This window comes from Magnolia sinica, chromosome 13 (assembly GCF_029962835.1).
Source record: "Magnolia sinica isolate HGM2019 chromosome 13, MsV1, whole genome shotgun sequence".
Taxonomy (NCBI): Eukaryota; Viridiplantae; Streptophyta; class Magnoliopsida; order Magnoliales; family Magnoliaceae; genus Magnolia; species Magnolia sinica.
In genome coordinates this window covers 29,652,820-29,672,994 of record NC_080585.1, presented here as the reverse complement: position 1 = coordinate 29,672,994, position 20,175 = coordinate 29,652,820, and the positions used below count along the sequence as shown (strand labels likewise).

The 20,175-nt window shown below is 40.2% G+C and overlaps 2 protein-coding genes across 3 annotated transcripts; one reads left to right on the top strand and one right to left on the bottom strand.

Moving 5' to 3' along the window:
- The first annotated feature begins 541 nt into the window (after positions 1–541).
- Positions 542–14,861, top strand: LOC131223414 (heat shock 70 kDa protein 15-like). 2 transcript variants are annotated; one of them, XM_058218820.1, is made up of 10 exons: positions 542–697; positions 908–2,088; positions 3,612–3,839; positions 3,941–4,036; positions 4,126–4,359; positions 11,846–12,040; positions 12,139–12,285; positions 12,361–12,510; positions 13,494–13,624; positions 14,290–14,861. In XM_058218820.1, exons 2-10 carry the CDS (start codon positions 919–921, stop codon positions 14,507–14,509), a joined length of 2,571 nt encoding a protein of 856 aa, XP_058074803.1. In that variant the 5' UTR covers positions 542–697; positions 908–918; the 3' UTR covers positions 14,510–14,861. The 2 variants fall into 2 exon arrangements, with proteins under 2 accessions (XP_058074803.1, XP_058074804.1); XM_058218821.1 differs by having other exon boundaries at positions 547–697; positions 887–2,088.
- Positions 14,862–18,334: 3,473 nt separating this feature from the next.
- On the bottom strand, positions 18,335–19,033 carry LOC131223412 (multiprotein-bridging factor 1c). The gene has a single exon (XM_058218818.1). It carries the CDS (start codon positions 18,908–18,910, stop codon positions 18,479–18,481), a length of 432 nt encoding a protein of 143 aa, XP_058074801.1. The 5' UTR covers positions 18,911–19,033; the 3' UTR covers positions 18,335–18,478.
- Between the last annotated feature and the right edge of the window lie 1,142 nt (positions 19,034–20,175).

The window sequence follows — 20,175 nt, the reverse complement described above, 5'->3', positions numbered from 1 at the left end:
TCGGTCATTGAACCATGGCCCAGCACCGTGGGTCCCATCTTTTAGAAACGATCATGTATAACATTTGCATGCGAGATTTCCCCTACAGTCATTTGTTTTAAATGCGTGCGATATCCAATCCGGTCTGTGAGAAATGTGAAACACGAAACGATGATTCCTTGGCTTGAAAATCAGGCAGATCTGTTCATTGAGTGGTCCACTCTAGCTCACTAAGTCATACGATCGTCTGTCCATTGATTTCATGTTGTGTCCCACTCAATGAGTGGATCGGCCCGACGTTTGTATCAATTTCTCATCATGGTCTGGCCCACCTTTTCCACGAACCGGATATTCTGTACGTCTGACACTTTGGCGGGAAACATACAGCGCTGTACCAGATCGTTTTCTCGCTCTCTGCGTACCCGGCGAGCAGCTCAGGTATCGCACACGCGTGCCGCGTGCCTATGCTGAAGTGCTACACGTGGGAAGCATTTGCGCACGTATACACAAAGCAGGGATCTTCGAGTAATCCCCAGACAGCAATAGAGGGTTCTAGAAGTAAAAGGAAAAGTGCAAAAAGACCCCCGCCCTGACGGCTTATTACCCCTATTTCTCTTCTCTGCCCGAATACATTCGATACAGCAAAAGCTCTTGAAAGCGCCAAAAAATCATACACAGAAATAGCAAAGACATCGTCAGTAGCTCTCAAAATCGACAGGTAGTTTTCTTCGCTCTTTCGAATCTATTTGAATCTCTATATCTATCTATCTCCACAGATCCGATCTCTCTCCCAAAACCCTAGTTTTCTTGCATTCAGAAACCCTAGAAAATCAGATACAGAACTGCGACTTTATCCTTTCTTCAGCTCCTACAAATTCCTTTTATCTTTTGCCCATTGATTTTCTAGATCAACCTTCTTTCTCTCCAGGAGTGAAGAAGATGAGCGTGGTCGGTTTCGATTTGGGCAATGAGAGCTGCATCGTTGCTGTGGCCCGCCAGCGGGGAATCGATGTCGTCCTCAACGACGAGTCCAAGCGTGAGACGCCGGCTATCGTATGCTTTGGCGACAAGCAACGGTTCATCGGCACTGCGGGGGCCGCCTCGTCCCTCATGAACCCCAAGAATTCCATTTCTCAGATCAAGCGCCTGATCGGCCGTCAATTCTCCGATCCGGAGCTCCAGCGGGATCTCCAGTCCCTGCCCTTCTCCGTCGCTGAAGGGCCCGATGGGTTCCCTTTGATCCACGCGCGGTATCTTGGTGAAGTGCGGACCTTCACTCCCACCCAACTGTTAGGGATGATGCTCTCAAATTTGAAGAGCATCGCTGAGAAGAATCTCAATGCTGCTGTGGTTGATTGCTGTATTGGGATTCCCATCTATTTCACCGATCTCCAGAGACGGGCTGTTTTGGATGCGGCGACAATAGCAGGATTGCATCCGCTACGTTTGATGCATGAGACAACGGCAACGGCCCTCGCTTATGGTATTTACAAGACGGACTTGCCAGAGAATGATCAATTGAATGTTGCTTTCGTTGATGTGGGCCATGCTAGCATGCAGGTTTGCATTGCTGGATTCAAGAAAGGCCAGCTGAAGATCCTGGCCCACACGTTTGATCGGTCTCTTGGCGGTCGGGATTTTGATGAAGTTTTGTTCCGGTACTTTGCAGCAAAATTTAAGGAAGAGTATAAGATTGATGTGTATCAGAATGCCAGAGCCTGCCTGAGGCTTCGAACTGCGTGTGAGAAGCTGAAGAAGATGCTGAGTGCGAATCCTGAGGCGCCTCTGAACATTGAGTGCTTGATGGATGAGAAGGATGTGAGGGGGTTTATCAAAAGGGAAGAATTTGAGAAGATCAGCATCCCAATTTTGGAGCGGGTAAAGGGGCCATTGGAGAAAGCTCTTGCAGAGGCCGGCATTGGTGTGGAGAATGTTCATGCAGTTGAGGTTGTTGGGTCAGGTTCCCGTGTCCCAGCGATTATTAGGATACTGACTGAGTTTTTTGGGAAGGAGCCAAGACGCACTATGAATGCAAGTGAGTGTGTTGCCCGAGGCTGTGCTCTACAGTGTGCAATTTTGAGTCCCACATTTAAAGTGCGGGAGTTTCAGGTAATATTTCCTCCATTTAATGTGTATGGTTTGATTTTATTCAATATCATGTTGGCTGAACAACTAGTTTATGGACATACTTACGTGGTCTGGGGCTGTTGTTGGTGAGATTTAGTAACATTCTCCTAAATTTCATTGCGAGACCAATCATCATTCTTTGAAATTACTAGAGTTAGTATTTGGGGGCTATTTTGTGTATAGAACTTTGGCAAAATGCAAAATGTGTCTTTGATTTCTTGAATAATCTCACAGTTGTCTATGCAGCATGCTATGTAGGTAACTTGGTAGGCATTGAGCATCGTCCCGTAGCGCATGAGCCCAAAAATAAAATATATATATATATATATATATATATATAAATAAATAAATAAATAAATAAAATAAATTCCTTGAAATTTAGACCATCCCAGCATCTATCCACCATATCCATATTGGGAGGGAAGGAGATGATGCAGCAGACTGCTGAGAGATTCTTTCTCTTTTTCATTATCATTGCTTTTTTATTTCTAATAAAATATCAGCTATACTGTAAAGGGATGCAGCTTCTTTTTGCAGGATTTCATTTCATAAGACACCCAGTCGACTCTCTCTCTCTCTCTCTCTCTCTCTCTCTCTCTCTCTCTCTATTTCGCACATTCTGCCCCTCTCTATCTCTCTTGCATGCATTCTGCCCTGTAGCTTTGTGGAGCTTTTCTTGCTGCCATACATTATCCGTAGCCCCAACTCCTGGTGTGTGGGGCTTGTGGTTGTGGCAGGCTCTATTTTATTATTATTGGCCGAAGTATCCTACCTATGGTACTTCTCCAGCTCTGGTAGCCTGTTATCCTGCTGCAGTCCAGCCTTTATGTCCATATTCACTACCTGCACCACCTTAGCTAATATGTATCTTTAAAATGTATCTATTGAGGAGATGATTGAAGTTTAACCTGCAATAAACCACTAGAAAATTAGCTGCACATCCAACCAAGCCATCAGAATGGGCCCAGTGCACTTATCATGGTTGTTTGCTAATTAGCTGACAATCATCACTTGAATGTAATATATGTTTTACGCTGGGTACTTACTAAGATCTGTTTGGGTGTGGTTAATAATTAAAACAGACTGCTAGTTGATGATGTTTGTTTAGCATCATTCTTCTTTCACTTCCACTATTATCTGTATTGATTTGTATGGTGCTTTCTAGGCACCTTGCCTTTGGACAGTAGTTGCTTCCTTGCTTTCTCCTCTCCAGCGAGATTCTTTCTTCTCTTATAATTGGCTTGCATCATTATCATAAGTCCAAAGTCCAAACTGATTTGTTCCTCCTCATTTACCATTTACAATCGTTATTAATGATGCGGAGTAGTAGTCTATTCTTTTGAGAAGCATTCATTTTTGATGTTTTAAGCATGCTTATTTGAAGACATGTTTGCCATAGCTCCAGTTGATGGTTACGACAATTGTTCGCCATAGCTCTAGTTACTTACACCAGTATCTGAGTATTGATTTTTCTTTTCTTTTCTTGTTTTTTGGTTTTTCTGAAGGCCAACGACAGTTTTCCGTTCCCCATTGCTTTGTCCTGGAAAGGCTCGGCCCCTGATTCACAGAATGGAGCAGGGGAGCACCAGCAAAGCACTGTTGTATTTCCGAAGGGAAACCCTACACCCAGTATCAAGGCTCTGACATTTTACAGGTCTGGCACATTCACGATCGATGTCCATTATGCTGATGTGAGTGAATTGCAGGTTCCATCAAAGATTAGCTCATACACGGTAACCAATCGGCATTCATCTTAAACTTGATCTTTGTTTAGTCTCTGCCATTACTGACCTGTATTGCTGAGAGCTCTAATGTTTGGAACATTTTTGGACAGATTGGACCTTTCCAATCTACTAAAGGTGAAAGGGCAAAAGTGAAAGTGAAAGTTCGCTTGAATTTGCATGGCATTGTCTCTATTGACTCAGCAATTGTAAGTGAGGGAAACAGTAGTAAGTTTCTGTAGTTGGCTGACGCATTTTTCCATTATTGATGAGCAATTTTCTTGTTGATTTATTCCAGCTACTAGAAGAAGAAGAAATTGAGGTTCCAGTATCAGCAGCAAAGGAGCCAACCAAAGAGGCTGCAAAGATGGAAATGGATGAGGTTTTAAACGATGCTGCCCCTGCAGGTGCTGGTGAAAATGATGTAAATATGCAGGATGCTAAAGGTGCCAATGATGCTTCTGGTGCTGGGGTTGAAAATGGTGCTCCGGAGTCTGGAGACAAACCTGCGCAGATGGAAACCGACACCAAGGTTTGCAAATATTCACTGCACCTAGTTATTTGCTCAATTATGGTTGTCCTTAAAAAGCAAAAATTCTTTACTTTTCTGAATAGTAGTAGTGAGAGTTGCCCAAGGAAAATGAACTGCAATTCCAACTTCTTAGCATGTGTGATTCTTTTTGGCTCTTTGTTTTATTTGTGTTATATATATATATATATATATATATATATATATATATATATATATATATATATATATATTCTAATGCTCTTCACTCTAAATATGAAGCATCATTGCCATAACCTCATGGCTGGCTTAATTCTGCTATATTTGCAATTGCCTTTAATTCTTCTTTTATTAGTGGTAAAGGGCAGGGGCCCAGTAAATTGATGTAAACCATCAATGACCTTCTGGAGTTAAAAGGTAGATTTACATGTACTCTATTTCATGAATATGCATTTGAAAATAAATAAATAAATTTCATTTTTATGTATTCACCAAATTAAAGAAAAAACAGAGGCTGATTATTTGAGGTTCTGTTTGGTAGCCAACATTGTGCCCACTATATGTAATTGATGGCCAATTTGGCCACAATCCATTGGCATGCCTTCTCGCTCCATGATTTGAGCTGAAGGAAGAGAATTTGTCTCTTCATCAAGCTGGTCGTTGTCATTTTCTTCTTATCTCAATTTATGTTTTTGGGTTTCATAATTCAGCAATCGTAGGTGAGGTCAGAGGAGTGATACTCGCTCATTTAGTAAGGTTTCACTTGATAGTTCGTCCCTTCCATAGGATGATGTCACGCGCACCAGCTTATGCATGTCTATATGAGAGTCCTTTTTATCTCTCATGTAGTTAGAAATTAAAACATTGTTTCTTCTGTTTATGTCTGGATGTTCAGATGGTAATTTTTTTTTTTTTTGGCATATTGCATTTGTCATGAATCATGCTGCTGCCAGAAATTCTTAGAATTACGCTGAAATCTTGTATTCATCATTTTTATGTATTCATCAAATTAAAGAAAAAACAGATAGGCTGATTATTGAGGTTCTGTTTGGTAGCCAACATTGTGCCAACTATATGTAATAGATGTTCAATTTGGCCACAATCCATTGGCATGCCTTCTGGTGCCATGATTTGAGCTGCAGGAAGAGAATTTGTCTCTTCGTCGAGCTTGTTGTTGTCATTTTCTTCTTATATCAATTTATGTTTTTGGGTTTCATACTAGAACAGTTGGGGCAACACTTGCTCATTTAGTAAGTTTTCACCTGATAGTTCATCCCTTCCATAGGATGATGTCACGTGCACCAGCTTATACGAGAGTCCTTTTTATATCTTATGTACTTAGAAATTAAAACATTGTTTCTTCTGTTTGTCTGGATGTTCGGGTGGTAAAAAAAAACTGTCTTATTGCAGATGTCATGAATCATGATACTAGAAATTCTTAGAATTACGCTGAAATATTGTTTTCCATTCTTGATTGAATTAAATTGTGAGTTGGGTAGTCAAAACACTATATTTTGTTGAGGGGACAAATGTTCCTCACCTCACATTTTTGGTTCACTTGGACATACGATTGTGATTATTTGTTGGTTCACTTTATCCTGTTGAGGGAGTTTCAGGGATGATTACCCTGGTGACTATTATGGTTTTTAGCACCTAATGTGAACGATGCCTGAACTCAACATGCGCTTCTGAATTGTGACTTAGTTGGAAATGGTCACAATAGTTGGCACCATATGAAACCAAGATTCCCTTATTTTCTCAAAGTGCACGAGACTACCGATGCCCGTATTTGATACTCTAGTATCTTACTAGCAGGATTTTTTAAAACTAAATCCTATTGTATCATCAACATCATCTAAGCCTGATCTCATCTAATTTGGGTCAAATATGAGAATCCTACTCTGCCATTCTACTGTATCAAGGACCATATCCTAAGTTAAACCATTAGCCATCAAGTCTTTTCCTACTTACCTCCACCCATGTACTTTTGGGCCTTCTCCTTGCCCTTCTAGAGCCTTCAAATCAACTAACTTCTAGAGCCTTCAAATCAACTAACTCCTTTTATCTGTAGTAGTTCTAACTAAATCCCTATTATTTGTGGTTTGTTATCTTTGAAACTCGAATTTTCTTGTATTCTTGTCATAAAATATGCGTTTATATTGTAAAATTGCAAACACTAGGGTCCGTTTGGATAAACATGAAAATTGCAATTAAATTCTTCTAATTGATGTTCTCAGGAATTGCATGTAAAGGTGTTTGGTATTCATGGAGGAAGCTTACTATTTCTCTCTCTCTCTCTCTCTCTCTCTCTCTCTCTCTCTCACACACACACACACACACACACACACACACATTTTTGCTCTCTCTCCCTACCTGGTCCCCACACCATCTAATGAAAGTCATCTTCTGGGAGGCTTTAAAGTGGGCCCCATGATCCAAATCAATGATTGAACCTTCTATATGATCATCAATATGGACTATCCATTTTCTTAGCAATTGATTAATGTCTGTCTAGGATCATCCGATCAAAGCGACCCTTAAGAGGATGGACACAGGTGGACCTCACATGATGGATGGTCCATATTGACGATTGGGCATTCTCTGTTATTATCAATATGAATAGTCCATTTTACTAGCCATTGATTGGATTTTTAGGATCATCCAAAATCGAAGTGATCTTTTGGCTGGGATGTTCAATTAAAGGTCCCCATATGATGGATGGTCCAAATTAATAATGGTATCTTCTCGGTTAAAATCATATGGACCGTCCTTTGTCTTAGCCTTTGATCGATGGCTGAGATCATCCACTTCTAAGAGTGACAAGCAATAATAGGAGGGCCCCACAAGATGGATGCTCCAAATCAATGGAAGGACCTTCTCTATTGTAATCCATATGGACCCCCATGTTCCTCGCCATTGAGTGGATAGTTAGAATCATCCATTCATAGTGATTTGGGATGTATATGTAATCAAAAGTGGGCCCAGCATGGACGGTTTGGATGAATGATTGGAACTCTTGTATTACTATATCAACACGGACCATCCATCTTCACAACCATTGATTAGATAGTCTGGATCATTCAATAGAACTGATTTTTCTGAGGGGACTAGCAACGGAATGTGGGCATTGGACCTCCATTAGGAGTTATCCATTTTCTAGCATTGATTATATGGCTAGGATCATCCAATTAAAAAAGTGAGCTTTACGAGGGGCATGATATTAAATGTGGGCCCCACATGATGGACAATCTAGATCAATGATTGCTTCTATTATAGTTATGCATTTTTGTAGCCATTGAGCTGATGGTTGGATCATTTGATCAAAGTTTTTTTTTTTCGATGGATGTGCTATCAAAAGAGACTTCATATGATGGATGACCAAAATCACTAGAATAGGCCCAGTCATTGATTTGAATTGTGCATCATGATGGCCCTGCATTAGATTGCCTTTGCCCTTGAAGAACTGGTAAATTGTAATTTTTATTAAACGTATCAAACATCCACAATACTGATAAATTAATAAAATTGTGATTTAAGGTAGGCTAGCAAAGTAATCAATTGAACATTAAAAAAAATGGACAAAATTTTGTTAAGCCATGAATATGTTATTTTCAATTATACAGACTTGCTATTAGAAAAGTTTTGCATGCAAAACGAACCCAAATGATTTTATTAAATTTACCATACTAGTAAGTTAGTATTAAATTCGAGTGTAATGGTAATATTAAAAGCAGTATCTCAGTTCACATAATTAAATGGAATAGGTCAAATATTTCCAATAAAAGTTGGAAAGCTAAATGTTGATAGCATGCTAAAAATGAGGTAGTCCTATATCCATATCTTGAACTTTTGAGAACGGAGAATCATATCCCACTCCCATATATGTTTCCGTATTAGTACGCTTATCATTCTTTTGAAAGATAAAGTAGATTTTGTTAAAAGAGAAGAAAACTATGGATACAACAAGCACTGTTCAAATTATCGGAATCTTTACATGTATCGATAACTAGAGATACGGAAACATGTATCGGTATCGTCGATATTATAACCAATACTTAGAAAAATATTTTTGTTTGAGGAAACATTGGCGAAACGCTGGGAAAAAGGTGGAATTTTTCATTGGAACTATAGAAGATGTTAAAAGAGACATGTTTACATATGTAGGAATAAAAATATTGTAAAAAACAATTATACATAAATAAGTTTCCATTTTAAAAGGGTCTAAACATGTTTGTCGACTTGTCAAAAAAATAAATATACAAAATTTGTAGCCAATCAATAGATTGGTCGACACTCATGAATTTATAAAATTGCCACATTAATTAACAGTGAAGAACACATTTCCAACATAAAAATGGAAAAATTTAGATTTTCTTAATTTCCCCCAATTTTCACTTACAATTTTGCCACAAATCCATGTCAATGTATGAGAATCAATAGACATGAATTTCCATTACAATCCATGCTGACATTTGGAAAAAATGTAGTTTTGCTGGATTTTTCATTACCTTTGAGTTCTGGTCCGTCTTTGTTTCGAATTGAGATTCTCTCCAAATGCCAACTTTTATTCACTACAAACCTGGAGTAATTGAAATCATCTAAGGCCCTGTTTGATTGGAAGTAATTGCATGTAGTCAATGGTAAATAAGTAATAAGTACTCACCTTTATGTTTCCTTGGAAATGCACATCGTCTGAAAAAGTCTCACATTGGGTACCGTGCTCTGTACCAAATTCCTGTGGGCCCCACCATGATGTATGTGTTATATCCACGCCGTCCATTCATTTTTTCAAATCATTTTAGGGCATGAGCCAAAAAAATGGGGTAGATCCAAAGCTCCAGTGGCCCACAATAAGAATAATTACGTTGACCATTGAACCTACTGTTATCTGTGGTGTGGTCTTCGTAATCTTTGGATCTGCCTCATTTTTGGGCTCATGCCCTAAAATGATTTGAAAAGATAAATGAATAGTGTGGATATAACTCATACATTATGGTGGGGCCCACAGAGTTTTGCTTTGAAAAGTCGTTGAAAGTTGCACATTTTTTGAGGTGGAATTCCATCTCTTTTCAAATAGTTGATAAAAATCATCATTGTGCTTTTATTACCACTTACCACCATTTACCTCCAATCAAATGAGCCCTAAGGAACAAAATTCTTAAAAAAAAACCCCTAAAAAAAGATTTTTTGGGTTTTTGGTGTTAAATTTTGCCTATTTATTGATGTTTACTTGGTATCAGTGATATTATCGCTATTATTGGTTCTTGCCAATACCAGGTAACTTTTGTAAGGGATTCTTGTTACGGTATCACTGATGTCGTTAATATCACTGATATTATAAAAGTACTGGCAATATTTGGAATTTTTTATACATCCTGCAATTTTGATATCGCCGACCCAGGGATATCAATAATACTGATATTATTGATAATATCACCCATATTTGGAACACTGGCAACAAGACATAGCCCCAAGACACTACCAGGGGAGGCAGATCATGAAAAAACAAGCTGGGTCAGAAACCACACGAATACATCATGTTACAGCCATGGTCATCCAAATCCTGGACAGCTAACATCAATCCTCTCCTCAATGCCCCCTTTCAGCAAGGCTATCTGCTAATTCGTTCACATCTCTTCCCACGTGAAAAAAAAAAAGAATAGGCCCCTCTGCACTCTAATCTCAAACTTCATTCAGGATATCAGATATTCCACCGACATTTATCAATCACATCTTTGGAATCTCGTTTTCGCAAAGTTCCTGTATCAGGTTATTGAAGATTCAAAGGATCTGCAGAAAAAAACCTATGGTAACTTGACAAAGGAGTGATCTAAGTTGAAAAGGAGTAGGGTAGGGCTTGGAGTGGACTAGAAAAGTTGGATCCACCAATAGAGATGTTCTTCTTTCTGTGAGTTTCTTATAGCAGAATGTGTGTTTCTGGGTCTTAGGAATGCAGTTCTACCTGAAACTTGAGGCAAGATTCAGCTTGACTTACGGAGTTTAGGTCATCACGTGGTTTGATTTTATTGGGTAGAACCTTTTTGTGACACTCTTTTGCCCTTAGGTATCCTTTTTTAAGCTGTCTTTTGATTTTGTTAGGCAGAAACTTTTCGTGACACTCCTCTGCTCTTAGGTATCTAACCTTTTAAAGACGCCTTTTGATTCCCTCACATTTGAGCTTTTTCGTTTTTCAAAATTTTCAGGTTGCTTAAGTGAACTTCATCATTTTTTTTTTTTTTTTGAAAGATGACGAATTGTATTAAAACCAAAAGATTACAGAAAGGAGAAGAGAGAGTCCGCAGAGAGGGCGGACGCACCTAAACTCCTAAAAAGAGAAAATCACAGTCCTTCATAGAGTCTACATGACAGGCCCATTCGATCAATAAATGCTTAGCTCTGGACGAGACAGCTTTGGAGGAGTTGGAAATATCCCTGAAGCATCTGCCATTTCTTTCTTCCCAAACCGACCACCAAACCGATATTAACTTCATCATTTTGCTTCTCTTTTAATCACCAAGTGAGTAGTAATTTATTCAGACTTAAAAATGGCCTTTTATTACTCCAAAAAAAGGGAGAAAGAAGGGAAACAAATATATCCTGTGTCATATCGCTTTGAATTGTGAACATGGAGAACTGATAGCAGGGTCGTGTTGGGTGCTTTTAGTCCCTGGAGCATGTTTCAGCATTTTTTTTTCTGACCGTGTTTTGATACCTTCCTTATGCATCAATTATTTATCATGTCTGCATGTTGTTGCTGCTAGCCCTTTCTGTTATTTAGCGGGTTCATACGCTGTGCATCTCCTTCTATATTTTTCTTTACTTCATTTAAATTACGTTGTACTGAGAGGACCTTTGGTGGCATCCTCCTTGGAAGAGGTAGTAAATGTTCTCCTGTCTTTGTTTGGGTTAAGTAGACTGTTATGTATGGTTTGCCTGTTATGCAGGTTGTTGGGTGGATAAATGCCTGATTTCTTTCATCCGCACCTTCACTCTGAGATGGCAGAGTAATTCCATCTTCTTGGCTAATTAGAATCATTACAACATGTTCTTATAGTCATTTGCTTGTAAATTTGCAAAAGGAAGCAAGCTGTACTAGGGTGTCATCTCTTGTTATCTTATACTTGATACCTTCTAGCATTTTTGAAATCTGAATGTGGAAGGAAGATGAAGCATTTTAGACACCAAGTGAAGGCCATTCATTATGCTTCCGGTAGACATTCGAAGTACAAAGCATGAATATGTTTCCTGCGTCAAAGAAGAGGGTGTTGAACAGTCAGTGGCGTGTATAATGTCGGTAAATTTGTTGTATGATATGATGCATATCCGGTATTTACTGCTCAAAGGCATGAGATAATGTTGGTATGTTATTTCATGCGCATCAAGCATACAATCGGTTAGGTGATTAGGTCTATGTAATGCTTGAATGTTGATTCTAATGCAAGTAGTTTTCAATACTGCTTAAGAAGCAAGATTGTTGTCCAAATTTGAATACTTGATTTCACGTTTGCAGGCTGAGGTGGCAAAGAAGAAGGTAAAGAAAACAACCATCCCAGTTTCGGAGGTGGTTTATGGCGGAATGGCCCCTGTAGATGTGCAGAAGGCAGTGGAGAAGGAATTCGAGATGGCTCTTCAAGACAGAGTCATGGAAGAAACAAAGGATAAGAAAAATGCCGTGGAGGCATATGTTTATGATATGAGAAACAAGGTAAAGCAAGCATTTCATTAGTATATGCTTGGCGGATGGCACACCGGCCTTGTTATATCTGGACTCATGACTCTCTCTCTCTCTCTCTTTTCATTCAGCTCCACGACAAGTATCAGGATTTCGTAACTGATTCCGAGAGGGAGGCATTCTCTGCCAAACTTCAGGAAACGGAGGATTGGTTGTATGAAGATGGTGAAGACGAAACCAAGGGTGTTTACATTGCCAAGCTGGAGGAGCTCAAGAAGGTATTGCATTTTTAACTTTCTGTATATTAATTTGAGAAGATCTTTATGTAGATGACACTGGTATTCGGATTGCAGCAAGGTGACCCCATTGAGGAGCGTTACAAGGAGTCCACAGAACGGGGAGCTGTTTTTGATCAGCTTGTCTATTGCATCACTAGCTACAGAGAGGCAGCTATGTCACAAGATCCTAAATTCGATCACATCGACATAGCAGAAAAGCAGAAGGTATTGTACATTCTGTATCTTCCGAGCTGCTGTTTGTTGGCAGTTGTACATTCTAATTAGGCCATATCACAAATATTCACAGTCAAATTAAGCCAAATGCAAAGGGAAGGGAATTGTATGCAACTGCATTAGGGAAGGTAACAGTGGTCTTGAATAGGGCATCATCATCTATAGGTCTTGTCCCAACTAATTGGGTCAACTAGGGAATTCACCCATGTCCTTTTGGGCCTTTCCCCTTGCCCTTTAGAGCCTTCAACTTGAACCAACTTTCTCCTCCTAACCGATGTAGTTCCTGGTCTCCGTTGCACATGGGTAAATCATCTCTGTTTACTTTCCCTCATCTTTTTACCTATTGGTGCTACTCCCAAATTCCATGGAATGATTCATTTCTAATTTTGTCCTTCCTCATCTTGCCACTCATCCATCTCTACATCATTTCGGCTATGCCCATCCTATGAAAATGTGTTTGTTTATTGCCCACCATTTTGTCCCATAAAGCAGGGCTGGTCTTATAGCTATCCTATAAAACTTCCCTTCAGTTTCATTGGTACGCGGTGATGGCATAAAACTCCAGAGGCACATTTCCAATTCATCCTCCCAGCTCTAATTCTGTGAGCAACATCCTTCTCAGTCTCTCCACTCTCCTGAATTATTGACGATGGCCTTGGATAGGTAAATTGTTTAAAAGTTCAATCTTGTCTTTGAAATTATTGTTTTGGCTGCTGAGTTCAAGTTCCTTATGTTGTGGGTGACTCTCATTTGGGTAGATTCTGGATGGCTTGACCAACTGGAATGATTTTTATGAAGTCCTAGTTGGATCCTAGTTTGGACTCTGTTCATCCTATGTGGTTTCCTGTTGAACTGATCGGATTGTGAACAATGAACTAATGAAATGGAGTAAATATAGGATGATAGATAATTGGGGAGCTGATGTAAATATATCATCTAAGGTCCTATGTGATATTGCTTGTATTATTTGGTAGGTTGTACATGAGTGTGGGGAGGCAGAGGCGTGGCTGAGAGAGAAAAAGCAGCAGCAGGATGCTTTGCCCAAGTATGCCAATCCTGTTCTTTTGACAGCTGATGTGAAGCGGAAGGCTGAGGCGCTTGACAGGTATAAACGCTAATGCACCATTTACTCTAGAGACCTCTACTTTTAGGGCATTGTCTGGATCTGTCTTTCAGTGTGCTGTGCGCTATCATGAATGCGAAAATTTCATGTTGGAGAGATCTTGGTCATGACTTGGAGAAGAAAATAGTTTCAGAGAGGTCATTGTTCTTGATTTGGAATTTTGTTTCTTGGATTCTAATCCAAGAAGGGGCAAAGGGAAAATATGTTCCTGATATGCTATCTGCCCAACAGGCTCCCTAATTGCCGTTTTTTGTCTGCTAGATCAACTTCTTTTTTAATAACAATGCCATATGCTGGAAATCGGAACCTTCTCTTTTATAGTTGTTGCTGGCTCGACTTTTGGATCTGTTGGTAATAGATGGAATGTTAGCGTACAGACGAATGCAAGTTGTTGGGCATAACCAATATCCAGTGGCAACTGGCAAGTTTGATTTCCCTGGACCGATCACCCACAACTGGCTGTATGTTAATTTAACCTACAAACCAATTATGGAAGTGATTTCCGCTGAAAATATCAGCAGGCACAAATTCTGAGGGCATGGGTTGTAGTGTACCACAACATGTAGCCAATTGGTTGTTTTAAAACCTGTTCTTGTTATTTTCTATTCTTTTGTTTGCAAGATGTTGAAATACAGTTGCACGGACAGATTTTGTAGGCCGATAATGACAAAACCGAAGCCAGCACCTCCTAAGCCTCAGACGCCACCTGAAGCACCACCGCAAGCGCAGCCTACTGAGTCACAGCCCGATGGCACTGGCGATGTAAACGAGACTTCACCGGGACCAGGTAGCAATGGTCAGGAACATCCTGCTGCACCAGAGCCAATGGACACCGAGAAGCCTGAGAGTGGGCCCCAAACTGCATAATCAAGTTAATTTACGGTTTGTCTTCTGATTCATTGAAGCCATAGTGGTTGTCTGTCACATCTTCTGTATTATGATTTTGTTTCAGCCTGCTGTCAAAATAGGGTCAAAGTGGTCAATAGGATTAGTATTATGGGTGATATATGTTTGAAGATATGCAGGCCACTGCTTTGCGGTGTCCTGCCTCCTTTACATTTAAGGGTCTCTAAGAAGCCGGTTTTGAGAGGGGTTTTAAGAGAAAACTATACTGTTGAGGGAGAGAGACCTTGTTGAGATATGCTGCAGAGGCTTCTGCTCCTGTTATTTTCCATGGATTTCCTTTTTTACAATTAAAATGCTTTGCCAAACGTGTCAAGCTTTGTTGTTTTCTGGCTTCCATCGCAGCAGGCACGTGGTTCCTCTTCTTTTCTTCCTCTCTCTCTCTCTCTCTGCAATTGCAGGACTTAAATTTCAAGTAGCAGAAATCAGAGAATGTGTGGAAGTGTGAAGTACATCCCAACGGGTTTCAATCTGCGGGTGTGTGCCTCTTATACATGCCAGTATGGCATGTGTGTGACATCCTGGATGTTTTTCATGTTGGATTCACCTTGAGGGGTCCTCATATCGCAGTCAGCATGTTGAGTGTGGACTCCATTTGTTAGTTTCTCGACTTTGTTCTGTATGTGTTGCCACCTGATGAAAAGATTGGCGTGATCCGAATTGAAAGTAGAGAGGCTGGTTTAGTTGGATCCTGCAATGCGGTCTACTGATCAGGTGAGCCTGCCAAAACACAGCGATGCAAGTGCACTAGACAGGGTCCCAAAAAAAGAAAGTTCGAAAGGATTCATGTACGTTCAGATGGCCATTAACATAACAGGTGGCGCATGTGCACTAGACTGGGTCCCAAAAAATGTTCCTGCATTGTGGTTTACTGATCGGGTGAGCTTGCTTAAACCGGGTGGTGCAAGTGCACCTGATAAAGGTGTATCTATGTTGGTAGATGGTCAGTGCTACGAGAAACGGCTGATCAGTGTAGGGCCGTTCTGTTTATGCGTAAGAAATTGAAAATATTCAAAAGTATCTCATGAGATCCAAAAGCTGGGACGTGCTACGCCTTAAAACTTTTAATCCAGGATGGAGATTCCATAATATCTATAAAAATTTACATTCTTGGATGATTCTTCTTGCAGAATGATCTACCTACAAGCTGTCCGTTCAATAATGAGAAGTGGCAGTGTGTGATGGATGATTATACGCAGGCACTGCAAATTTAACTGTTCAAATTATGGGTTCTTTGGATTTATGGTTATAAATAAAAATGTATATGATAGACGTATTCAGACGAAGAGTGTTCGGGAAGGAATCAGTGGTTGAGATTGTTCAACCAATCTTATATTGTGACTGTGACTCAGCGACAGTGGGTTCCATATTTTCTTCGGTTTTATTTAAGTTACTGTATGCCATGCCTACTATTTCTAAATGCCTGCATATCATGCTTCACACGCCTGAGTATAATATATTATGCCCCCCCTGGGCAAAGCCTCTAACATTCCTTTAGGAGTTTTTAGTTGTGTTGGATGGTCAAGATCGTTTTGATGTGAGTCTGGGAAGTATGGCACCTGCGTGTGTTGTGCTTTGGATAGGTAAAGCTACATCTGCATATTCAATACCATTAGTCTTTTGCGTCTCATCATGCCACTTATGATTCTTTAATTTTTAGAGCAATGGAGACTGAAGATTGATTGAAGACATAGTGGAGATTGTTGTCTAATGTCTTAAATTTGTTTGTAACAGAGCTTGTTGATGTTATTGACGGACTATTCAATCCCATTGAGAAAATTTAGAAAAATCAGAAAATTCATATTTGATTATTGGATAATTTTGGAAGTTGCTACTTGATGGCATCGAAGGGTTTTTGATGTCATCGCCAGAGCTTCCATGTCTATCAATACCATCAAAAAGGTCTCATTGAGCATGTGCACATAATTGTATAAGTGCAGAATTTGTTTCATATTCTAATTGGGTAGTATATTTATTGGGTGTAATTGGGATTAGAGAAGGATTAAAATGCATTAGGGGTTTCTAAAATGATCATAAGAGTTCAAAGGCATAATTAAGGTTTGAAGGAGATTCGAAGCTTGTTCGAATCGGTGAGATAATCTATCTCTTGTAATTATACTTTTATATTGCATTAGTCATTGATTTGTATCATGGCTTTTTATTTCGACATGGATTTTTCCATGTAAAATTTGGATCATTCTTATTTGGATTTATTTGTGCAATTGCATGTACTTTGCTTAATTTTGCTCAGTATACTTCCGTTATTTCCAACAATTTAGTGGTACACATGTTGCGTTTCAACATTGAGATCATAGGTTTAAGTGCTCGTGTAGTGCGTTTTAAAAAAAGCATACTAATTATGATGTATCACCCTACATATTCTACCTTATTATAAAAAAAAGGTATACTAACCTATTCATGCATCCCGTTCATTCAAATCTCCCAATGTCATAGTCACCATCCCTAGTTAATACATATGCCAATCTAAGAAACGGATCAAACAAATCTTAGATATTGAATGCTCATTAAGTATGAATTAAAACAATTATATAATTAAAACTAAAATTTAAGATTAACTAATTAAAAACCTTAAGAGGTGCCAATCAACCTTTAAAACACTTGATCAATAGTTTAACCCACAATATCAATATACTAACAGTGTCCTAGGTAGACCAAGTGGATGACTTACTGATAACGCTGTAGCATTGTAAAGTGAGCCCATGCATGATTGATACTGATCGAGATCTTTTCAGGGATTTGATGGAGCTAATATATCTATAAACATGAAGGCGTATTAACACCAAGTTGGTCTTGATGGTCCAATCTGTCTATCTTAACACTAAGTCAATCTCCTTACACAAGATGACCATTCAATATATTCCACACACACACACACACACACACATATATATATAAACTTGATCAGGTTTCTTTCAACAGCCGCTCGACCAAGAATGAATGCATCATATTATTATGGTAATTTCACCATTAGTTTTCTAGGGCAGAGATTTAATTTGAGGAGTGGCAGTGAGCTTGTCAAGTCTTGCTAGACTCCCTGTCCATCCCATGATCCAAGGTTTGAGCTAGCCCCGCATGGACCTAGCATACCAGGTCCAACCCCATGCCTAAAAATAGCTTCATCCATGCTCAGAGAAAAAAAGAAAAAGAAAAGGAAGGAAGATAAAATTCCTAAATTTCACCTGAATTTCCGAGGTCCGAGTTGATAAGTGGGTTATACATGGAAAAGACGTAGACATTTTAGATGTATGAAACCGTCTACAATATTCAAGATATAACCAAATGACTATAATGGCATTTTGTAGGATACAAAACATCTATATATAAGGGTGGGCTAAAAGACTTCACGTTAAGCTCATCTGGAAATAGATTGGGCATGCATGCCAGACCAAAGCCCGGGTAACAGGCCGAGAACGGCTCTGGTCTTAACTAGTAAAGACGATCTGGGATGTTCTTACATCTGCTCTGTGCCAAGACACGTATATTTTTGGGAGGTTGATTTGCGCCTACCCAGATGCACTGTCGGGATTGTGGCCCACCACTTCAATGGTCTGATGAGAAGCCCCATATTAACGATTCTCGAACCCCAACCACACGCGACAGAGCCTCTTTACCAGACTCTATCGTCCAAGGACCAAAAACATCCCAGAAAGCACAATCCCAACCATTAATTACCCTTCATCCAATCAAACGCCGCTCCATGAACGGCGGATCGAATCAAAACATCACATTCCATCACAAACTCGAAAAACCATCAAAGAAAAAAGATCAGAGAGCAGAAACTGCATCATTCTGTTAAAATGAAAATCCTTCATGTACAACAAAAAAAAGGCAAAAAGGACAGAAAGGTCAAAAATACCATTCAGCTAAAATCCACAGTGGCGTACAATACGCACTCCTTCATATACATCTTATCTACTTCATCTTCCCTCTCAGCTTGACTTCCAGAACCTTCTCCATCTTCGCGAGGACCATCTGATTCGGTACGGCCTTCCCGCTCTCGTAGTCCTGCACCACTTGCGGCCTCTCATTTATCAGCTTCGCCAGCTCTGCTTGGCTCATCTTCTTCCCCAACCTCGCTTTCTGTATCGCCTGCCTCACTTCCGTGGACACGCGGTTCAGCGAACCGGGCTCCGTCTCCTCGTCCAGCTTCCTCGCGTTCACCACCACTGCCGGTTTCTTGTTCGAACCGGCGTCGGCTTTCTTCAATGTCTGGACTGAACCGCCGGTCCGGAGAGCATGGTTCACGGCTTTCGGGTCGCGGAGATCGTTGCTCTTGGGTTTGTGCTTGTGCAGGACGACGGGGTCCCAGTCCTGGGTCATGGCGCCTGGAAATCGGCTCGGCATTCTGATGGACGGTTGGGATGTGGAGGGGTTTTGGGAAGGAAGATGCTTGAGCTTTCTTGGGTTTTCGTCTGATTTCAGAGGAAGAGATGGAGGGTAGTTTCCGTAATTATGATGATCGGAGGGGCCCTTAATGGCCTCCTTTAATAGGGAGTGGAGAGAGAGGAGTCTGGAAAGTTCTCGCGGTTTCAGGAAGCAGTTTTCGAATCTGGAAGGTTCTAGCTGACGGGCTTTTCTTTAGGCCTCCATGTGTGGGCCCCTTTTAACTGACAACGGGCTTTCCTTTGGGCCTTGGTTATCGTCCCATTTTGTATTTATTCGGAAAGGCTTCCAAGAGGCTCATGGGATCTTTCGATGATGTAGAGCTCTGTGGGGCCCACTGTAATGTATGTTGGACATCCACACCATCAACTAGATGCAGTCTTCTATGGTGGATCGCAGTCTTAAAAATCAGGCCAAATTCTTGCCTTAGGTGGGCCACGCAATAGGAAGGAGCTGAGAGTGGATGCTTATAAGGCCCACTGAGATATGATTCAAACATCTAAATCATCCATTATGCGTGTCTTATTTGAATGGGGTCAAACCAAAATTTAGGTTGTTCTAAAATTCAGGTGAGCCTCACCAAGTGCTCTTAGATGTTTAGATACGATTTTACCTGTGTGACCCACCTTAATTTCAGATACAACTGATTTTTGGGACATCTCGTAACCTAGTGTGGACAACCAAATGCATGGTGTGGATGTCCAGGAAAAACAAGGGTGCACGTCTTTCCTTCAAGTGTTTCCTTTGGTGTGGCCCACCTAAATAACATTTTAGCCTGTTTGTTTGGCCTTTAGACCTAATTTTGAATCAATTGTATGATGGTCGGAGAGAAGTTTGGAAATACAGAGGTTTACACCCCATCACGTGAATTTCCTAAATGGTTTGTAGTGACTAACCTTCCAGGTATCCACTTAAGCAGGAGATGGGCGGTGGCAGTGGGCCCAACTACATGGTTTTTAAAAATCCACTCCTACAGAACTATGTAACAAAATTTTAGGCCTAGGGCTAAAAGATTAGCCCTAGATGCAATTCAGGTGGACCACAAGATTGAATACACTGTACAGGGTGACACCCACCCTTCAAACTGTTTTACTTGGTGTGGCTCACGAATTATGGATGGGCTTCATTTTTGGGCCCTAGGCTTAAATTTTTCTGTGGAACTTAATTTTTCCTGTGTATATCACGTAATCATCATGGTAGGGCCTCGAAGAAATCAAGGGTGAACG